This window comes from Athene noctua, chromosome 19 (genome assembly GCF_965140245.1).
Source record: "Athene noctua chromosome 19, bAthNoc1.hap1.1, whole genome shotgun sequence".
In the NCBI taxonomy this organism is placed as follows: Eukaryota; Metazoa; Chordata; class Aves; order Strigiformes; family Strigidae; genus Athene; species Athene noctua.
Window position 1 is genome coordinate 1,492,804 of NC_134055.1, and position 20,078 is coordinate 1,512,881.

The 20,078-nt window shown below is 48.3% G+C and overlaps 1 protein-coding gene across 12 annotated transcripts in view; it reads left to right on the forward strand.

Moving 5' to 3' along the window:
* Positions 1 to 840: 840 nt before the first annotated feature.
* The window catches only part of MSI2 (musashi RNA binding protein 2), a 253,179-nt gene continuing 233,941 nt past the window's right edge, over positions 841 to 20,078 (forward strand). For 11 of the 12 annotated variants that reach the window (XR_012634867.1, XM_074923064.1, XM_074923065.1 and 8 more), the window contains exons 1-5: positions 841 to 954; positions 1,204 to 1,244; positions 1,464 to 1,545; positions 1,972 to 2,056; positions 6,311 to 6,352. Coding sequence is in view for 11 of the 12 variants with exons in the window: in XM_074923064.1 (XP_074779165.1) it covers positions 893 to 954; positions 1,204 to 1,244; positions 1,464 to 1,545; positions 1,972 to 2,056; positions 6,311 to 6,352 (312 nt within the window). In the remaining variant the exon portion in view is untranslated. The remainder of the gene's footprint in view (positions 955 to 1,203; positions 1,245 to 1,463; positions 1,546 to 1,971; positions 2,057 to 6,310; positions 6,353 to 20,078) is intronic. The other variant, XM_074923067.1, reaches the window with a different exon arrangement.

Here is a 20,078-nt window from a genome sequence, read left to right on the forward strand (position 1 = left end):
CCTGGGATGCGGGGACACTGGGATGTGGTGATGCTGGGATGTGGGGACACTGGGATACAGGGGCACTGGGATGTGGGGGGCACTGGGATGTGGGGGGCACTGGGATGCGGGGACACCAGGGCGCAGGATCAGTTGCCCCCCCCCCCGCCCCCCACCGCGGTGCGGGGGTGCAGGGACACCAGTCCCTAAAACTTCACCCAGCTCCCTCCGCTGGACACCCCCCCGCCCCGGGGACTGTGTGTCCGCCATCACACCCCCCCCCCGTGGCCGTGCCGGGTGTGGGGGGGTGTCCAGGCGGGAAACACACACACACACACCCCCCCCCCCACACACACACACACACACTCCCTCAACCTCCGGCCTCTGCGTTGCAAGGGGGTGCGGGGTGTGTGTGTGTGTGTTTGTGTGTCGGGGGGGGGTGCTCGGCGCTGCTCGCCGGGCGCGCGCGCGGCGCTGACGTCACGGCAGGGCCACGCGACGGCGGCGGGCCCCGCCCCATGGCGCGGGGGCGGGAGGGAGGGAGAAGGGGAGAGGGGGGGGGGGGGGGAGGGAGTGAGAGGGAGGGATGGAGGGAGGAGAGGATGGTGGCGGCGGCGGCGGGGGGAGGGAGGGACGGCGCGGCGCGGCGCTGAGCTAAGCCGATCCCACGTGTGACGGATCTGGCTGCTTCCCCAGCGCCTCTCCAGTGAGATCCTCCGGTAGCGGAGGGAGGAGGAGGAGGAGGAGGAGGAGGAGGAGGAGGAGGGGGGAAGGGAAAGGGAAAAGCATAAACCGGAGCGAACCGAGCCCCGTAGCCGGGCACAGGGGGGGGCGGGTTGGGCGGGCGGGCGGGCGGGGGGGGTCCTCTCAGGGGCTCTCGTTCGGCGCGGATCGCTGCGGGCTCCGCGCGGCCATGGAGGCGGACGGGAGCCAGGCTACCTCGGGGAGCCCCGGCGAGGCGCAGCACGACCCCGGGTAAGTCGGTGGGCAGCGGGGCGGTGAGAAGCGAAGCGGGAGAGGGTTGGGGGGGGGGGGGGGAAGAGTGGGGGGTGGTGGGGGGGCCGGCCGGTCGGCCGGCCCCCCCACCACCCCCCACTCTCCCCCCCCCCCCCCCCCCTTTCTCCCGCCCCGCTCCTCCGCGCCCCTCCGCGCCGCCGTGAGGTGCCCCGTCAAAATGGCCGATCCCGCACCGGCGTTCAACTCCGCTCTCTTCTCTCCCTCCAGCAAGATGTTCATCGGCGGCCTCAGCTGGCAAACCTCACCAGGTAAGCACCGCCACCCCCCCCCCCCCACACACACCCCTCCCCGTCTCCGCTTCACCCCCCCCCTCCTCTTTTTTCCCCCCTCCCCACGCGTCCCGCCCCGCGTGGGCCGCGTCCCGCCGCGCCGGGGCCTGCCCGCGTACCCCCCCCCCCCTCCCCGCCGCTCTTTTCCCCTTTTTTCCCCTCCTCTGCCTCTGTGTCTCTCTCTCTCTCTCCCCGCAGACAGCCTTAGAGACTATTTTAGCAAATTCGGAGAAATTCGGGAGTGTATGGTCATGCGGGACCCCACCACCAAGCGCTCCAGGTAACACCGCCGCCCACCCGAGGCGCGTTGACAAAACTTCGCGAGTTGCCGTCGGGGCGGGTGGACGCTCCCCCCCCCCACTCTGCCCAGGCCTTCAACCCCCTTTCCCCGACTCAACCCCCTTTGCTCCCCCTCCCCAAGCCTCATCGCACCCCACGCGTGGGGCTTTTCGACAGGTTTTTCCGCGCCGCATCCCCCCCCCCCCCCGCCTCTAGCCGGGAGGAGGAAACAAAGCGGCCGGCGAGGCGGAGGGGTGTCGGGGTGCCCCCGGGGGGCTGTGGGCGAGGGGAGAGCGTGTAGTGTGTGTTTTGTGTGTGTGTGCGAACCAGCCGTTTATTTTTATGACTTTTCCCCTCGTCTCTACTTCTCATCATCACCCCCCTCCCCTCCCCGCACCCCCATCCCTTCGCTCTTTGTCTCTCGCAGAGGCTTCGGGTTCGTTACCTTCGCGGATCCGGCGAGTGTAGACAAAGTCCTGGCTCAGCCCCACCACGAGCTGGACTCCAAGACGGTAGGTGCTGCGGGGGGCTGCGGGGGACGCCCCCCCGGCTGCGGGGACCGGCGGCGTGGCGGGACCGAGCCCTCGCCCCGCGCTCGCCCGCAGCTGCCGCTTGGCCGGGGGTTTTGCGGGGCGGTGTCAAGCTGTCATTGAACCGGGACTTCGCGTGGTTGGGTTTTTCTTTTTTTTTTTTTTAATTTTTTTTTTCCTTAAACTCTGCCTTTAACTCACAAAAAGTGGTAACTTTTTTTTTTTTTTGGTAAAAATCTGAATTTACCCATGGCTCCTCCCCCAGCCTTGTATTTTATCGAGCGGTGACATTGAAAAAATTGTAGAGTGAAATCCAACTTTTTTGTTGTTGTTGTTGTTCTGCTGCAGAATGCTTTCCGCAGGGAACTTTCTTCTTCTTTTGATTGATTATTTATTTATCGGTGCGTGCGTTTCAAGGTGGGAGTGACTTGCTGTCAGATTGTAAAAGCTGCTCCTAGTGTCATTTCCCAAAGTCATTTTTCGGAGAGATCCCCCTCACCTGTGATGTCAGGGCCCTTATGAAACGGAGGCATTAATTTATGGAAAGCTATGCGAGAGCTCCAGAGTAGCTGTGGTAGAGAAGCACAAGTCCTAATTTGTTGTTGTTTCTCCAGAGCTTTTTGCTACACTCAGTCTCCGGTGGATAACATAAGGAAAATGCTTGTGAGCCTCAGCTGTTTTTTTATAATAAACATTATATTTGCCTTTTTTTTTTTTCTTTTTAATAAAAAATCCATGCATGTGGTTGCCCCTTGACCTGATACAGTATTTTCAGTATTGGGTCAAACAAAAGCGTGTGTAGCTTTAGGCCCTGGGTTTTTTTGTTTTTGTTTTTGTTGGTTTTTTTTGCCCCCCCCCCGCCATCAAGGCCATGCAAAAGGATGAAGTTTTGTGTCTCTCACTTTATTGCAATTTTAAGCCTCGGCAAAGCTGGAAGGGGAGGGGGGAAGGACACTGGTAGAGGTCATGATTGCTTTGGTACTGATCGGTCTGAAGGGGGTTGTGTTTTGGGAAGGGAAGGGTTGTGTTGGTTTAACGGTCTGGCAGAGAGCTTCTGCTGGACGTTTTGAATGTGTTCGTTGCTGTAACTGTCTTTTATAGTACTTATTCTGGATCGTAAAGGTTTTATTTTAACATGAGCATGGTGTTAGGAGGAGTCCTGTCTCGGTGCTGAAACATCTTGTGGGTGCCCTGTGTATATGAGATATAGTTAAATGAAGAATAGAAGAAGCAGGGAGCAAACATGAGTGTATGATTATTTTTTTTTTTTTTAAATGTAATTTATCTGAAAACAAAAAGCCCAAAGCTGTCGTAGAGGCAGGTGGAATCTAGTGTTTTAATTCGACCTACAAATTCTGCTGGGCTTGTCTGAACACGTAGCCCATGCTTTCACATGCCTTAATAATTTGATTTTAGGTTTAATCAGATATGGTAAGATAACTGATTCAACTGTGCTCCTGAGATTAAACTCACCAGACTTTTCGTGTGTAGCTATATTCTCTATGTGTTTTTAAAGATAAATTTAGATAAGAAGAACAAAGGCAAACAGTATCTTGAACGAGGGGTTTAAAAAAAAAAAAAAAAAAATCACGGGAGGACACCCTGTCATATTTCTGACTGTAATTGGGTCCTCCCCCAGCTTTTTTCCTGTATCACAGTCTAGTCCCTGCAATGTATTAATTTGCTCTTCTCTGGGGGAGGGGTGAAAAGCTTGACCAGGACAAATTTGCCTCAGTTTTGATTGTGTGATAATGATTGAATCAATCTAAATAAGAAATCGACCTTAGAATCAGTAATGCAGCTTGAAAGTAAAAGATAAAACTAGCCAGGTTCCCTTTCAGCCGTTTATTTGTAGACTTATTGTAGTAACTGTTCTTTAGTATAACATAGCATTTGACTCTGTTTCAACGTTCAGCACAGGAGGCAGATCGGTTGGGTATTGGCATGGAAACGTCGCTCTTGTTTACAGTTACGTTAAAAGCTTTGTTTAGGTAATGGCCATTCATATCAGAAATAGTATTATAGTCATTTCCTAGAGGACTTGTAGATACAGTAAGTAGAATTGTACCTAACTAACTAATTTTTTTTTTGGTAGAAGTTTGATTTTTTTTTTTTTTGGTTGTTGTTTGAATAGTTGACAGGGATCTGCAAAAGGTATGGATTTGCCATGCTGACTGCTAGTGTTCATCGTCAAACGCTGATGGTGTTCATCCAAAAGGTTTCCTGAAGGAAAATTCAGTTATTTAAGAAGGGCTGTCGCTGTGGTGCAAAAAGAACTCCATGCTCTTTGAACTGACCTTCAAAAATGAATGTGTTGCTTTAGAGTTTAATGGCTCTTGCAACTTCTTACCGGTGGGACTTTACAGTGATGTCCTGCTGGTGGGACTGTTCTTTCTTGAGAAAACTTTTGGTTTTGAAGCAAATGTGGAAACGTGCATATTTGCCTCCACCTTTGGATATTGCTGTGGAAAATCCGTACCTGTTGTATTTCCCCAGTAGACAAATGCCTAGTCAGTGCTGAATATGTTTGTAGATAATGTTAATCTCTATGAAAAGGTTAGCTTTCTAGATAAATAATTTCACTTTCTATGCTTTTTGAACAATAAAGTGGCATGTAATCGCTCATTTCTCAGGTATGCCCTAAACAAGATACTACATTTGCATCCGATGTAGACAAATCAGTTTATCAGTTGCACATCAGATGTTTGTGATATTTCCAATTTTGACAAATTAATTGAGTAGAACTGCTTTTTAGGGGAGGCCCGTAGTTATTTATCAGTGGCAGGAATATTTATCACCACAGGAATACCAAACGGAAACATCTCCTTTTCTTAACCAGGGTTAGCTTGAGGGAGGGAAAAACCCAACAAAAGCCAAACCAAACTGTTAAAGAAAGCCTCTGCTTCTAATTATGCCCTAACAGAGTCAGGATTAGTTTCATCAGTTTGTTACGTAGTCAGAGATGACACCGAGAGCAGTAGCAAGTTGCACAGTTCAGGTAGGATTTAGTCCTTTAAAACATCCTTTCCCAGACTCTTTATTTAGAACATGTCTGCGTGCAGATGCTGCTAAAAACCAGAGGTGAAACCAGCAGCACGTAGACGTTTTATTGCGATCATTTTTAAGGATGACAGTTGGAGCTGGGCAGTTGTTTAAAAGGTATGGTTTTTATTTACATCCAGCCACGCATTTGCAGTGGTGTCTTTTTGTTTTTAAAGTGATTTTTCTGAATGGTTGGAGAGGAGTCGCTTTTTAAAGATGACCCGTGTGGAAGTTGTTTTTAAGATTGCAGAATTAGCATTTTGGAATTGCAGAGTGGACACGCTTTCTGATTTATGCAGCGCGATGGCAGTCGGTGCTGCATCTTAAAACAAGGGAGCGTGGGGTAAAACAAAGATTTTTTTTTTTTTTTTTTTTTTTCTCTTCCTTTTTGTCTCTGTGGTGACGTGCTTCATTCAGGCATACTTTAGGTAACTCCTTCATGGAGAATCTTTTAAGAACTTGGTTTCTTCTGGTTTAAGATGCCTGTGTGTTTTGTACATGTCTTGCTCCCCCTCTCATCCCACCCCTTCCCATAAATGCCCCCTCGTAGTCTTTCGTTGCTCACGTATATTCTTTGATGGCGAGCAAACCAGATCAATTTGGCACATTATTAAGAAAGATAATCCTGTAGTCCTTCTAATGGTTTAGTTTTAATAACTAAAATGTGAATAATTTGACTCTGTCTTCTGCATTTCTTTTTTATGTGGTGTTGCCGGTCAGTTGACAGAACAAAGCAGAAAAATAAAAGTAACCCCAAACCCAACTGAAGGAAGGTGCAGGTGTCAAAAACAATAGGTTAAGATCTTGATGAGGAATTCTGGCCATCTCTCTGTGCGACCCCCAGAGTACACAGATAACATTTAACAGGCCCTTTTGGTTGTGGAGGCAGTACCCGAAGACAAATACAGAGCTCCCTGAGCACCACCGGAGATTGTTGCCCAGAAGATGATGTAGGAGGTGTACAGAAGAGATGTTTTCATCCTCTCTTCCCGTCTCCCTCCCCCTGCCAACCCCCCCACCCCCCACAGCAAACCCAGACTGTGATCCATCAGTTCCAGAGTAGTTCTAGGAGACCCAGTGTGCTGAATTACAAGCCTGAGAAATGAGGGATTAATAATTCAGTGATTTAAAAACAAAATAATATAAATTGACAACAAAAGCTATCTTGTTGATTTCCCCTTTCTTTTTCCCCAGATTGACCCTAAAGTTGCATTTCCCCGACGAGCACAGCCTAAGGTAAGTAGGAGGATCGATAATAGGATTTTAGGCACACAGAGAATCATTGTTGCCAGGCAGTTCAGGTTTCAAACAGGGAATTGGCAATGAAAGCTTTTAAAGCCGGAGTGCATGGCGTCTTAAGGGTATCAGCGTATGGCTGTGAAACTACAGGAGAGCTGCTTTGTGCGACGTTCCGTGTCTCCAGTTTAACCGTCTCCTTGCAGGGTCCCGCTCGGCCGCGCTGGCGGAGGAGCGGAGGCTCCTCTAGCTGTGGCGGGAGGCGGGCGCCGCGCTCCTCGCCTTCCTTATGCTGTTTTACGCAATGTTTTGCTGGGTGTTTATGAAGAGCGTTTGGATTAAGTGCAGACTTCAGGCTTGTTTTGAGCTGAGCTTTCAGTTCTGTGGTTGTGATGGATGGGAATATATCTCTGCCTTCATTGTTTGCAAATTTTCTTTTGTATAACTTGAGAGATGTGTTTGGAGACTTAAGAAGCGCTGGATAGCAAGTTTCTGATGAAGCTCTGAACTCTTCAGGCCACGGGGTGTTCTTCTGTGAGAACAGTGAAACAATGAGCTTTAAGTCTCTCAGCCGGTCAGGCTGGCTGGAGAAGTGACCTCCTCCTTCCAGGGCACTCCTGCCACAGTGCGGCTGGTTCCACGCTGGGACAAAGGCAGTGTGGCGACGGGCAGGGGAACTTTGGCGGCGTGCTTGCTCCGAAGCGTCCCTGGGTGCCACTGCTGGAGGAGTTGCTTATGGAATAGAAGTGGTTTTAGGCTGTGCCTAAGGAAAACAGCAGATCAGTTTCAAATCCAAATGGGCAGTCAGTTGTACTTGAATTTTGAAAGCCAGAGGCTGAAAATATAATTCAGTAATTACTTTTTTTTTTTAATTTGTTTTTGAGAGTCTGTTGGAAGAACTTAATTTAGCTGGTGTATGCCACTTGTATGTGCTCTAATCATCCTGAGTTACTTCAGCGTTCTGTTAAAAACATGGAAGGACAAGGCTGCAAAGTTGTGGATGCAAGTCAATAAGGAAAAGTGGTTTAAAGTTGGTGGCAGGAAACTACCTGAACAAGTTCAACCTAACAATTTTGTTGCATATAGCTCCTCGTGAAAACCAGCAGCTTGATAGCCTGTGGAACCATAATGTTAAGTATTGTCTATTGTGCATCTAGGAAAAATGATGTATCATTAAAAAACCCAAGCATATAGCAGGAGAGGTGCTAGTGATTTCTTAAAAAGATTAAAAAAAAAAACCCAAACACAAAAAACCCCAAACCCCAACATCTCATTTGCAGAATTTTAATCCAGACTAAGGTAGACAAATATTTAGAGGTTCTTTTCTTCGTGGGACATATCTCATAACTAATTAGTGAATAATGGCGTGCCTGGCTTGCTTCTGCGCTAAGCGAAGAGTTTATAGTTCGTAGGGTTTGTGGTTTCTGGATTATGTCGCTGGATTAATGCTGTCCTTAAGGTAGGACTTGGCTTTCAGAATTTTGAAGGGTTTCATGATTCAAGTATGAAGATGATCTTGTGTTGTGAATGATGTTCCTCTCCCCCTTCCCAATACCTTTTTAAAGCCTTATTTACATTTTAAACTGTCTTCAATTACCAGTTATCTGTTTCTACAGTGTTGTAAGCGTTATAAACTTTTACAAATAACAGAGCTGTTAAGCGGTCCCATGTGATTTCTTCTATAACAGTTAAAAAACCCAGGGCTGAAGATATTGGTGAGTTAAATTTTTGTGTTAAAAGAATGCAAAATGAGGTAATTTTTACAAAGGGGAGTTTGTTTTTCTCCATGTAGGTTGTTGTGGTTGGTTGTTTCCCCCCCCCCCCCCCCCCCCCCCCCCGGTTTTGGTAGCAGACATCTTTCAAGTGTGGGGCAAATCCTGCGACGGAGGCTGGATTCCACTCTTAGCAGGAACTTGCTCTTTCTTGAGAGGTCAACAGTGTCTGTTTCTGCTTTTTACACACTTGTCCTTTCTAAAGTGTTGGGATTTCTACAGGGCACTTGGGAAAAAATCTTCAGATTGAAAGGAGCCTTATTAGGAAACTGGAGAAAATCAGATGCAAGAAAGAATAGATTTTACATCAATTATGACGTCTTATTCTGCACAGCATTTCATAATCTGGATTTTTGGTTTTCTGTTTTTTAATTAGATACTGAATGAAGGTTTTGGACTTCAGCTGTTCATTTATCCCAGTTGAATAGCGAATGCTCAGCGTTAAAATGTGACTGTACTTTAGTCTAATTAACTAGCTAATGCTTGGGTCTGTGGAGATTAATGGCATTTAATGAAATGTCTCTGTCTCTCTCTCTAGGTGCGAGAGGGAGATTTTTTTTTATTTTTTTTTTTTTTTTTTCCCCTGAGCAGTCTTCCTTTCTGGTACGTTTAGCAAAATGGGGCCTGGGCTTTTTTCCTGTGATCATCCTGGCAGTGACTGGGTGCTGAGGTGGGAGCAAGGCTGCAGCAGAGCTTCCCCCCATCCATCCCCTTCCTTCGGGAGCCCTTTTGACCTGCCTCGGCACAATTAACCCTTGAGCGGGCAGCGGCTGCGCTGGTTCTTGGCTGCCTTCGCCTCCCGTGCCAGATCACGTGCTCGCTGTGGTCTGCGGGGTCACGCTCGCTTATTTGTGCACGCACAATAATTTGTGCTCCTTCCATCCCCGCTTCTGATTCATTTTAATTGGCTAGTCTTCCCCTTTCAAACCATAGCCCAGTAAAATGCTTTCTTTTGGGCTTTTTAAACGGCATCTCCATGATTTGACACCTCTCTGGTGATGCAAATTGGTTACTGAGCAAGAAGTGGCAGGCTGTAACAGCAGAGCATTCTTCCCTGATTTTCTTAGAATGACCCTTGCAGAAAATCCTCGGTGATTGCCTCCAGTGGATTATGCCATGACGTGTAATCCCGCTCTCCTTGTGAAGTCCAGGACGACTTGAAGCCATTGTTTTAAGGAAATTTGCTGCAGGGGTTTAACTTGTTGAGGTTCTAGTATATGGCTAACAGCAAGATGAAAAAAAAATATACGTATCCTTTCTCGTGGCTGCTGTTCCTTGATAAAATCTGTCTTGCTTCCAAGTGCTGGAAGGTGCTCTGTAACGGTTGATAGTTTATAACTCTGCTGACTTAAAAATCCTTAAAAAGCAGCAATGACAGGGGGGTGGGGTAGTAGTTTTGTACCCCCTTTTGAATACCGAAGACTACAGTAATTTGACTTTTTAATATACATAGCCTGTCAGTTCTGACATTAGCTGCTATATTAGGTTGGAGAAGCCTTATCAAATTTAGCATGTTCATTAGATATTTTCAAATGTAAGCAGTTTCCTCCCTCACCACCCCACCCCCTGCCTTAGGGATTTATTTACAAACCAAACCAAACCTGAAGAGCAAAAGGACAGCAGCCTCAGTCTGTGAAGAAGCTCCTTGGCCATGAAAATATCTTCAGGTGGCTTACTGGTATAGAAATTTGGATGCTTTGCTGTGCAAAGCAGTGTATGAAACGGAGGCAAATAAAACTTCAGACAAAGTTTACCGTTGGTGAGGCTACACACTGAGTTGCATTTTGTGCTCCGGGTCCTCCAGGATGGGACAGGAGGTGCCTGTTCTTCCCGGCACTCACTACAGGGGCACGGTGCGTGTGCTTCGTACGGCCGTTGACTTGCTGGAGCAATTCTCAAGCTGGAGCTGCTCGTAGTGGCGGTTGGCGGCGTTTGTTAGCGTTGTGTATGTGACCTGCCGACTGTAGTCTGCATCCTTCCCCTTCAGGAAGGGCAAGCCAACTGCTGCTGCTGGAGCTGCTCCTGTAGCTCGCTGGCGTGGGCTGGGTGGTGGTGGCTGTGCAGCCTCCTGCTTGCTGAGGACCCAGAGCGGAGGTGGTTGTTGTCAGGATTGCTTATTTGCATTTGGGATGGAGTCTGCATGGGTTGGGTCCAGCATTCTGGTGACCACTTGGTCACAGAGTCGCAGAAGGGCTTTACTGGGCGAGGGAAGCCTTGTGTCCGGTTATCAGATGGTGATGCTGAATGCTGATGTTTTTATTAGATGTATCTCACTCGAACAGAGGTCAGCGCAGAACCGATGACTGATTCTGGTGCTTCTGTGCTCCAGGCAGTCGGTGTATCTGCATACTGCATACCTTGGCTGTGGAGGAGCTGGTTTCCTGCCTGACTGGGCACGTGGACTGGGAGAGGTGCCGTTGTGCACATCTGTTCCTCCTTGGGCAGAAAACAGTGTCAACAACTCTCCTTTCATTTGAGCTGCTGCTGGTTAAACCCATGTGAAGCTGGCCATTGCGGAGCAGCAAGTGGAGGGCATGCCCTTTTGGAGTAACACCCAGGCTAAACTGGGATAGTTTTTGTGAAGCGATCCAGTGGATTGGGATGTCTGATTCCAATTAAGTTAACTGTGGGTGGGGTGTCTGCGTCCCTTGGCTGCCTGATAAGTGTGAGCCAGAGTAGCAGGGAGAGATTTTATTCCAAAGCAAATGATGGACCTTGAAAATCAAGAGTTGTTTGTTTCCTCCTCTGCTTCTGCCTGTAAACTCCTCCAGGTTAGTCCCGCTACTTCCCATCTTATTTTAAGCATCGGGTGGACTTTGAAGTCCTTTTCAAAAGAATGTGAACTGAATACAGTGGCAGAACGCAGGAGTCTTCCTTTCCTGCCACCCTTCCTTCCCTACCAGGCTGTAAAGAGCAGCAAGGTCAGACCTTTTCCCTATGATTTTTTTTTTTTTCTTCTTTTTAAATTCCCCTGCATTTTCAGGTCTGGATGGAGTAAGAGAGGAAGTATTTCCTGCTCTTGGCATTGGGCACAGATGTGTACCTTCATAATACTGATGTATCTTCTGCATGCAGAGAAATACAAAGTCCGTACCAGACGGTATGAGGGATTTCTGTTTATGGTTGTTGGCCAGTGTTTGGGCTTCTCGTTCCACCAGCCTTGATGTAGATCCCTTGTCCAGGGTAAGCTGCGCCTAGAATTTGTCTCCCTCTGGCATTGGATGGTCAGTCGGAAAAGTCAACGAGTCTGAGTCTTGGCTAATCAACCCAGGTCTCCTCAGGTGGTAGAGGATCAGAGTTCTGAAACGCATCATTCCTGGGCTCAGATTCTTGTTCTCTGCAGTCAGTTTGAGGCAGAGCATGATCTCTGGTAGTGGGTGCTGGCAGCCAGAGGAAAAAGTGGCTGTGCAAGGTGTTCCGTGGAGCTCAGTGAGTTTTGTCAGAAGCAGGAGCTGAGCTGCTCTAAGTTTGTTGGTTTTGGAGAGGTAAACATTTATTTCTTCTCCCCAGCGACTTGGGTAGATGGCTCACATTGTCCTTAATCCCCTCCAGACTGACTTGTACTTGTGTACAATGTATGTATTTCTGTTACCATTGCCTAAAGATGTCTTTCATGTTAAGAATAGCCCTCATGTACTTACCTTCCCTTTGACTTGCTGCTACCTAAAAATTAAAATGGAACACCATCTAATTCAGGATTTTTTTTGGTTTAGTTTCTTTTTTTAAAGGGGATGCTACATTCCCTGAGCTTTTCTGTACTGTTGGATTATTTTCAATGGCACCTAGAACCAGGTGACTTCTCTGCACCGAGACCTTGCTGCTTGGATATGCCAGGAAGGGGTCCGAAATGAGTGAGGTCAGGGAAATGGAAGGAGAGCAGCGTGCTAACACCCTTGTGCCTTCCTCTCTGCTTCCAGATTGAGTCCATCTCGTCTGCAAAGTGCTGAGCCTTTATCAGCCCGGGGGTAGGTCTACTAATGACTGATCTAAAACCATCAAATTCATTTATTTGTCACTGCCAGTGACAGGCCAGTTATTGCTAATGGATTCTTTTTTTAGCCTGTTGACTCTGGTGATAGTCTCATAAATGTTGTGAAATCCAAAGCATTAAGGGAACTTGTAACATATTTTTAGAGGAGAGCTATTGAAACAGGGTAATGTGGTGTGTGTAGATCAAGGTATATGTTACACTGAAAAGGAAAAAGAACAACTCCTCTATTTCATTAAGCCATACATACGTGTCTTTGCTGTTCCTGATAGTTATTTGACTTTTCAGTTGTATTTTAGCGTTCTCTTTAAACACGTTTTGGGTCATGCTATAAAGGGAGGAGAAGCTGTAAAAAGAGCCAGTCATCTTAGGAAAAAATGGCTTGTTTCAGAAAACGGTTCATCTGCGGGGCCTGAATCTTCTCTGTCCCTATTGTGTGAAAGCACTTAAGCATATACTTAAGTTGGCATAAGCATGTGGGTAAGTGCTTTGCTGAATCAGGATGGACTAAAAGCACATTATTAAATGCTTTGTTGAACTGTGGAGCCTGTAGCAGAAAAAGATTAAAAGATTACTTTGTGTATTTGACAGTACTTTGTATATGGTCAGTCCCATCACTTCTCTTTCAGAGATCGCCAGTTTGATCTCTCTCTCATTTTTCCCCTTCCACCAGAGGATCTCATTCACAAGAAAATATTAATCTGCTGTTTCCTCAAAAAGTGATTGCAAGGTCAGTGTCGCATCAGACTTTTTTTTTTAAAAAAAGCCCCTAAAAATCATTGTCTAAGCTTAATTTAGTCTCTAGCCCTGCGATCACACATTCTATTTGCCTTAGTCACTGGAATAATTCTGTAAACTATGTGAGTAGTGTTCAATGTGGCTTAGGTTTCTAAGATATTATTGCTGTAGAAATTGTGGTTTGTTGAGTAATTTGAAAGTTAATGTGAATCTCTGTAGTCAGATCAGCATGCGGTATTAATAAGTTACTTCTAAACTTTGGCATTTTGCTGCTGTCCTGTTGGAAAGTTTTCCTTTATTTTTTAAGTGCAGAGAAAATCTGAAGAGTGTTAGGAAGTTCTCCTCTGCTCAGTCATTCCTCGTGCTGGGACATCTGCAGCTGGGTTTATTGTTGTGACTGAGTAGGCTTAAATTAAGTATTAAGATTGTACTTCAGGAACTCTGTATTATAAAGGACCCTACCCTGCTAAGCCTTATGCAATTCTACACATGAGGAATAGTTCCAGAGACCTCAGCAAGCACAGCTAAATGCAGACAAGGCTTCTTAATATGTTGGTGAAGTGTACGTGGCAAGAAAGGTGAAGGAAAAGCAGTATTGACAGCAGCAGAAAGCGTCGTTCCCTCTGCCCTTCCCTCCCCCCAGCAAAGACTTGCATTAATTTCCCATTGACTCTGATGTACAATAGGGAAGAGGTTTCAAGCTGACTGAAGGGGCAAAGGTCCAAGAAAACTACTGTAGCAAGAACTGATGCAGAGTGACAGTAATGAGGTGGCCTGGCAGGTGGGAGGGAAAATGGTGGGGTGGGGGAAAGAAACTAATATCTAGTGAATTAAGTAGTTCCCAGGGTTTGTAGTTGTTAAGTCCTCTTGGTTTTACTTTCCTCTGGATGTGCCGTACAGCTGTGAGAGAGGGCTGGGGCAAGGCCTCCTTGGCTGGGAACGTGGGCAGGGTGCTGGTGCAGCTCCAGTCCTCGCGGTTCGGGGCTGGGAGCGCTGGTATTGCCTGGAGGATATGAAATCCTTCCGTAGCGTCCCCAAACCTGCGCCGGGCTGTTTAAATTTGTGTTTTATTATTCCTGACTCCGAGCTTGTCTTTCTGTTGTTCTGTGGGTCAGTTTGGCATCAAAGAGCAGGGCAGGAGCACAGGGTGAAGTGCTTTGAAAATCTGATTTATTTAAAATAGGGACTGCGATGTGCCGGCAAGACTTCCAGCTTCTTCATGCTGGTGGAAACAGAACGCCTGCTAGACAGAGCAGTAGAGGTTTTTATAGCAATTGCTGAATAAACATTGTTCAGGAATCTTCCCGAAGGGTGACTTGGTGTGGTGTGTAAAGAGGTTGCAAGGAGCTGAGCGTTTGTCCCAGGTATCCATAAATCCCCTGGACTGAGAGGTATTGCTCAAATCCGAGGCTTGGTTTGTGGCAAAAGCTTGTTGGCTGCAAACCCTCAGCACTGGCAGAAGGTTTACTGTTTGTTTGCACTGCTGGAAAAAGGTGTTGCTGAAGGGGATGTCGCTGGTGATTTTTCTGCAGTGCTTGCTGAAAGAGGGAAACTTCTGTACGCTTTTCCATTCGGACACATGATCAATCATTTATGTTCAGAGATGCGTCGGTGCTATTCCCTCCTCTGAGCCCGCGCTGTGCACAGAGCCTGATACATATGTTGAGCGTTTATCCTGTTGCTAAAGGTTTGCAAAGTGTTGTAAATGAGTATGAAGATGTTCATTTGCTGGTGAAACTCACCTACTTCTGGTGTTGTATTTGGCAGACCTACAAAGCCTATAGCGGGCCGTGTGCTCGGTGAATTGCAGAAGGGAACAGAAAACATTGAAAAGAAATCTGAAGTTAATGCTGGGATGTGAAATATGATGGGAAATTTCTGAGGACACGGGGATATCACCCCACCTTTAGGTCCAGGGCTGCTACCGGCCGTTGTGTTGGATGGTGTCGGGCTGTTGCTCTCTGCAGTGCCCTGAGGATCCCTGTGAGCTCTCTCATCCTGAGTCCTGAATGAGCCCTGCTGAGCCAGCTATGGCGAAAGATGTCAGCTTCTTGCAGCTGGGGCTCTCCCTCCTTAAAAAGTTCCTAGTATAAGGTGTTTGGGGTTTTCTTTTGATGGATGTATTTGTAGTAGACTGCTCACCTTCCTCCCTCATTGCTTTCTGTAGGTCACCTGGATGGGTGGCGTGCTGCACAGGCAGCATACCTGACATTTGAACTCTACCCTGTTCAAATATTACTTGGTGAGAAAGCCCTTTGTAAAAGCTGCTGGGATAATGTCCCAGGACCACTGTCAGCTGGGTCTGACCACTGAGAATTTGATCTTTCTTAGTGGGATCCCAGGTAAGACCCTGATGGGCCGTGTGCTGATGCTGCTGTTGAGCCTGGAGAGGCAAGGGTTGGAGGAAAAAAAAGGACAACAGGGGATTATCCAGAGCATCTCAGCCTGGCAGAGGATGCAGCCATTTCCTGACGCCCAGGTTCGCTACCACATGGTGAACGGCTGCCTCTGTCTGCAAGAGATGTTGGCAGCATCCCTGGACATTGGGAAGGAAGTGTGTGAAGCGAAGCAGTATCGTATGCTGCCGTCTCTTTATGCGACTTGTCTTGGAGGGTTTGGGTTGTTTTTCTTGTTTTTAACGACTTCTGATTGTAAAATTTATAAGAGAGGCCCTGACTGGAGTGCCAGCGCTTCGGTGCGTGGCGGAGGGTGTAACTGCTGAGTCCCCAGGTTCCTGCCGTGCCCTGGGTTTTCCGAACAGCGAGGCGAGGCTTCGGGGAGGGGGAAGTGAGATAAGGATGCGAGGCCGCAGCGTGTGAAAGGTAGTTTGTGGTATGAATTATGGCTAATGCCGGTCACATGGCGGTTACAAACCAGCGTGGGGCCTGGGGCGTGGCGCTCGTGCCCCGGGAGGCGAGCGGGGAGGCTGGCTGTGGGCTTAAATGGGCTCAGCGGCGCGTTGCGGTGCAGGGTCGGTCCTGGCGCCCTCAGGAATGAGAGGAGAGGGGGAAGCATGCTAAGCTGCAGGTGTCCTGAAGTCCCTCTGCCTCCACATAAGCCTTGGCCCCTCTTCCCTGCAGAGCTGGGCGCTCAGCTGTGCCGGACGCTCCTCCGCCCCCCTGGTCCGGCTCCTGGAAGCTGGCGTTTCTCCTGCTGGTGTTTCTCCTCCGTGCTGCGCTCGTACCACAAACTACCTTTCCGCTCCCCTCTGCGTGGCCCGTTCCTCCCCGTTGGGGCTTGGAGGGATGGCGGGTGGCTGCGGTGCTTCCTCCGTGTCTCAGGGCCAGGGAGTGTGTCCTCTGCCCCCGAGGGGGATTTCCTGCCCTACCCAGCCCGGAGCCCCGGGCTGGGGGAGTGACAGTGGAAAGCACCTGCGGAGGGTCTTCTGCCACGGGACTTTTGTGCTTTAAATTCCTGACTCCCCTAATCCCGTGAACTGTGATCCCAGCAGCCAGTCTATGAAAAGGGAATTGTGATCATCATCTGTCTTTTTTTTTTTTATTCTTTTAACGTTTTTTTCCCTCTCTTTTTTTCATTTGGTCACATCCCCTGCATCATTAATTTTCCAGATCAAATAAAGTGATAGTTGAAAGTCCTCCATAGTTACGATTCCACCAAAGTTTTGTGAGCGTGGCTTTGATTTTGTGGTAGTTAGTAGAAATCAGTTTAGATTTCTGGACCTCTTATTTTGTAGGTATCTCCAGTGAATATTTTAGCAGGGCCATTTCTCTCCTCTCTCAATCAAGTATGTGTACACAACAGGAAAGTAACAAAATACAGACTAGAAAAAAGATTAAAGCAATTTAGTTACCAGTCCGAAGGCTTTAATGCTAAAGAGCCATGAAGAAACTTTATTGGAACTATAATTGCAGACATAAGCAGTGATTATCTGTCTTCATGCTTTTATAGTCCCCATCACTGTCATCTGAACACATGAAGCTGATGAGAGTGTGTGCAGAACATTATTCAGCTGATGCTCTGTAATCCTGATCTCTTGCAATATGTGGAAAGTAAAATAAAGTGTCAATTCATTTGAAAATGATGGGGAAGGAAAAAGGTGGGAGAGGACAAGTGTCCTTGCAGAAAACATAACCTTATTTCATCGAGCTTGCAGCTGAAGGCATGCAGTTGGCAGGGTAAGCATCTTATATGGAGGTGGTCAAAAGAAATTTTGCTGTTTCTTAATGTTCTTAGAGGTCTTCGGCAGGTGTGGCCCTTCATCTTTGGAGGATGCCTCCCTTTGTTTCCTTGAAATGTTCTGAATTTCCTCCAGCCGAGAGAAGGACAACAGCACCTGTTTGTCTCGCGTTCCTGAGAACTGGAGACCGTTGGATCAAGGCAGACAAATGGATGCTGCCAGGCGCTCCTTGAGGTGGAACAGAGATCAGAGAGCAAGTCCTGAATTGCTTGGCCTGATTATTGGTGCTGCTTACGCAGGTGAAAATGTGCTCTGGGCTGTACAGAGGAAGAGGTAATTTGGTGGTTGTGTGCAAGATTCTTTTCCTGCTGCTTGGCAGGCCTAAAGATTTGAAATTCTGGGTATTAACTGCCTGGTAGTTCTTGGTGAGCTCGCTGGGCGCTTCAGAGGGCTGTGCACGTGACACGGAGCTGCTCTGCAGACGGGGAGCTTGCGCTGCTGGTACAATCAAGTGACTAAATCTAACGTGGCATTCCTGAACTGTATTCTGGTGCCCGTTTTGCAAAGAGGCTTTTATGTCTCTGCTGCCCTCAAGAAACGTTGAGTGAGAGCCTTTCTGCTGCTTGGCAGCCAAGTGGTAGAAGGAGCTGGACATGGGGAGCTCTGGCATTTTACACTGAGATTAGTAACCCCAAGATAGGCCCGGGCTTAGCTGGTTTGGGTTTACTTGATCCAGGCCAGGGTTACTAGGGTCTGCTTGCTGTCTTTTCTGCCCCTCGCCCTCTTGCTGTTGGCGCTTTTCAGGTGGGAGTGTTGATGCCTGAAGCCAGTTTCTCAGTTTTGTAGTTTCCGTTGCAGTCACCTGCTCAGGGGGACGTGGGGTGTCAGTGGAAGAAATGAGAGCAGCCAGAAGTCCTGTGATCTCTTCATGAACAGTACATGGTAGTCCAGGGCTAAGTTTGGGCCTTAAGAAGGTAACTGTTTTGTTGATGACTTCTGGGTAGGGGAGGCACTTCTTGGACAGGAAACTGGTTATGTTTTTTTCCTTTTTTTCTGAAATTTGGAGTCAAAAAGACAATGATTTTGAAGGAGGAAAACAGATGCAGGGGAGTCCAAAAAATTATAAATCTGTTTTTATCTACTGTAGCACTGAATGAGGACCAGGTAAAAAACACAACTGACCATGGTGTGGTTTTTTTGGTGGACTCTTCTGAATTTCTCAGTGATTGTCTTTCCTTTCATTGAAGTTAGCAGGAGTTAACCACTAACTTCTGTTAGAGCAGGTCAAAGCAAAGCTCCTAAATTGCCTAATACGCTCAAGGCCATTTTAAAAACAAAACTAGAAAGCTACTAGTAAAGTGCCTAGATACACAAAGAAGTAGGTAATGCAGTTTTTGGAGATGCGTGCCTGCCCGTCCTCTCTTTGGAATCAAAATGACATAGTGATGTTTTGAAAGTTTCTGGTCTTCATCTTAGCGAGCTGCCAATGAAAAACTGGTTCTTCAGAATATTTTATTAAAAATGGAGTTGCAAATCTGTGGGACATACGTTCCTGGAGACGACAGCATCCTACTTTCACAAAAGACTTGAAGGTGCTGAAATGACTTAAACTAGTTTAAGTCTGACCCCTATTCTTATTATATGGAGATGAGGTAAGTGATTGTCATCACCCTTGTTTTATGGATGTGGAAAACAGAAGTGCTGCTCATGTGTTCTGCAATACTTGAAACAGTGGGAATCGCCGGTGTCTTGGGAGAGGGTTGTTCCAGACCCGGGGCTGCACCCGCTGCGCCACGTGTTTCCAGGTGTTGGTGAAGAGAGGGGACGTGGGCTTTGAGGAGCTGACGTCCTGGCTGTGCCACGGTCAGTGCTGTGTGAGTAACTCCGCGTTTTCTTCAGTCCCCACAAGGTGACGAAGCTGTTTGTGAAGATCGCCTTAGCGTTGCATCATTGGAGATGGGCGTGAGTCGGTCGTGCAAACGCTCTGCAGAAGGCTTTTGTAGCTAGTAGCGGCTTATTGGAAACAGTTGTTGAGAACAGGCCTGGTTTCACTGGGCGTTTGAAGCATCTTAGGAATGATGCTAGTGGTGCTCTAAGTCTGAGCGGGGCACGAGCAGACACGGGGGTTGGCTGTGAGCTGTGTAAGATGGAGGGGTGAGTGCCCAGGGGAGCAGCCTGGATGCAGCACCCCCACCCGACGTCTCCCTGGTGCTTCCAAACCCGCAGTCAGGTCCCGTAGTGTGGGGCGAGGAGAGGAAGCCGGGAAGGCAGAGCTGCTCCCTGCCGGGGTTTGCTTCGTTTCGGGGATGGCTCTGTGCGGGAATACGCAGCGGCACGAAGCGGGGCTGAGCCCCAGGGCTCTGCGCGAGGGCTGAGCTCGGTGCCGGCGAGTTTTGCCACCGGCGTGGCGAGGGGAGGCCGTGGGGGAGGCGGCAGGAGCCGGCGGGACTCGGGGCCCCGTGCTCGCTCCTGAGCAGCGCGTAACCTCTGCCTGCCTCTGTCGCTGTGAAATGCTGCTTTTACGGGCCCCGCCGCAGCTCCCAGCACCCTGCGCGCGCTCGGCAGCCCTCTGTCCCCGGAACCGTGCTGCCCTTCCTCGTGCAGAGGACTTGCCTGTACGGCACATCTGTAGAGGAGGAAAAATTGCAGCCTGGGCTGCTGGGTCCCAAGGCGAATACCCCGAAGACCTTGCTGTCCTCCCTCGCTGCTGCAGGCTCCTCTGCCAGGCGTGCTGGAAGCTGTAATTCATGTGCTTTGGGATCCTCTGGCAGGCAGCACTGTAGAAATGAGGAGTATCATTGTGTTTTATTGTGGCTTCTAAGAAGGCAGTGTGTTTGTGCTTGGGGGAGCCCCAGGGGCTTTGTTTTTCACCAGGCCTGAGCTATTCTTCAGTAGAGCCTTCCCGGAGCGTGATCTAGTTCTGCCCATTAGGAGTGAGAGACGGGCCTGACTGATTTCTGCTCCCTGCTGCATAATAAATCTGATACTAAAATTAGTGCTGGTCTCCCTAGGCCATAATTCTTGCTGAGATTACAGAGAATTGTGTGCGCAGAGAGGAATTGTGGTTGTGTGTGTTTGGGTTTTTTTTAT